Source organism: Alligator sinensis, unplaced genomic scaffold (assembly GCF_000455745.1).
Source record: "Alligator sinensis unplaced genomic scaffold, ASM45574v1 scaffold611_2, whole genome shotgun sequence".
NCBI classification, from domain to species: Eukaryota; Metazoa; Chordata; order Crocodylia; family Alligatoridae; genus Alligator; species Alligator sinensis.
In genome coordinates this window covers 2096116-2098122 of record NW_005841869.1, presented here as the reverse complement: position 1 = coordinate 2098122, position 2007 = coordinate 2096116, and the positions used below count along the sequence as shown (strand labels likewise).

General features: G+C 38.8%; 1 protein-coding gene across 6 annotated transcripts in view; it reads left to right on the top strand.

Annotated features, from left to right (window-relative positions):
* RC3H2 (ring finger and CCCH-type domains 2) overlaps positions 1-2007 on the top strand; it is a 37950-nt gene that overhangs the window by 22282 nt on the left and 13661 nt on the right. For all 6 annotated transcript variants that reach the window (XM_025194104.1, XM_014526760.2, XM_025194100.1 and 3 more), the window contains 2 exons: positions 654-766; positions 1329-1637. In XM_025194104.1, the coding sequence (XP_025049889.1) occupies positions 654-766; positions 1329-1637 (422 nt within the window). The remainder of the gene's footprint in view (positions 1-653; positions 767-1328; positions 1638-2007) is intronic.

Below are 2007 nucleotides of genomic sequence, written 5' to 3'. Positions count from 1 at the left end.
TTTCCCTAAATATATGTACATAGAGGATATAGATACAAATTCAGTTTGAAGCATAAGGACAATTTCTGAGTCAAGGAAGGGAGACATGCCTTTTGATTCAAAACATGTTTGGAAGAATGTTAGTGGAATTGTCTTTTTACCCTCTGGACCAGAGAGTTACAGTAAACAGCTTACTATATAATGACCCTGTAGGAATTTTATCTTGATATCCTAAATTAAATAATGCAAGTCTGTCCTAATTGCTGCAAAACCATTAGAAGAGTTCATTAAAATAATTGGACATAAGTATGTTCCTCTAAAGTTTTCCTAGTTTGTTTCTCTAGAGTTTTGATTGTGAACACTGAAGTAGGAAAGGGTCTCATCTTGAACAGATACTTTCTAAGAAAACAGTCACAAATCTCAAATTTGGATGTGCGGTTCATATGAGGCTGCAGTTACAGTGGTCATTGTGTTGAAGGCCTGACAGTCCTGAAAACATGGCAAGATCAATTTTGCTGAAGTGGATTTATTCCTTCTTTTGGAGACTTCCTCATTGAAAGGCGATAAAAAGGATAGACAGAAATAACAACATGTATGTGTTTGTATTTAATTTTTTTCAAAAACCTACTTGCGTTGACCTGTATAAAGTGTGATTTTTTTTTTCTATTTTTAAGCCACAACCAAACAGCAAATATAAAACAAGTATGTGCCGAGATCTGCGACAACAAGGGGGATGTCCACGAGGAACTAACTGTACATTCGCTCACTCTCAGGAAGAGCTTGAAAAGTAAGTGTGGAAAAGGTGCTGTTGTTTCAGTTAGATCAAAACCGCTTCCATGAAATTTTGGAAGTCACTTCCTTTGTGACTGAATTCTGAGAGATCTTTGAATTGCAAGATACCTGGTTATGCAAATTAGAGCTTTTAAATTTAGCAGCATATGTAAAGCAGTTGTTATCGTTACCCTTTCCTCAATTCCTTTCACAGAAAAAGCAAAATGCTCCAACATAAGATTGGCTGTAGGCCTGGTACCTGCAAAAGTTCCATCTCCGTATCCATTACAGATGTGCTACCTACCAATTGGGTTTTAACTGAGTGAGGAATAAAGGTCTGCCTGTTTTTACCAGCTACATAGTGGACAACTTCATAACATTGTTTTCACACAGACCTACTTCCAAATTAACCAGTCAAATGTCCCTTGGAGGAGCTGTTGGTCTTTCATGATAGTGATGTGTATATTGATTTTGCAGTTATTTCTCCCCATTTTAGCTTCAGCATGAGCAGTAGTTTCAAATGCTGTAATATTAGCCTTGTTCATAATCTCTTCTTCAAACTGTCTTTGTCTATATAGGTATCGTTTAAGGAACAAAAAAATCAGTGCAACAGTGAGAACCTTCCCTCTTCTAAATAAAGTTGGTGTAAACAGCACTGTTTCAACCACAACGGGAAACGTAATCTCTGTCATAGGAAGCCCTGAAACAACAGGGAAGATGGTGCCAAGTACTAATGGGATTGCAAGTCTGGAAAGTGGTGTTCCCCAATTGATTCCCCGCTGTGCTGACACTTCCTTAAGATCTTTGGAGAATGTCAAGAAAGGGGCAAAATCTGGAGCCAATGGTCACAACATCTCTGGATCCCCTACAGAATCATTATCTGAAAAGTACGTATTGCTGCAGGCTGAAATAACTGGCTCTGATATACTAATGGCAGCAGTTTTGTACTTTGTCAGTCACAACATGCAGAAGATAACTGACAGGGTCTCGGTTATGTTTGCAGATCATGAGCAATGGATACTGAACTGTGGTTCTGTTTTGCATTCTCCCCATGAACTGAGGAAAATTATTTTCTTCTTTTCCCCTTTCCCTGTAACTAAAGCAGTCAGTTTTTCACTAATGCACGAAATGCAAGCTGTACATTTCCAAAAATCTGCTACAGCTTGTGTGCAAACAGAGACAGTGATATTCCAAGGGGCACAACAGTGCCTACTGGAGGCCAGAGCTGTGCTGAGGAAGAAGGGTTTATTCAGGGAG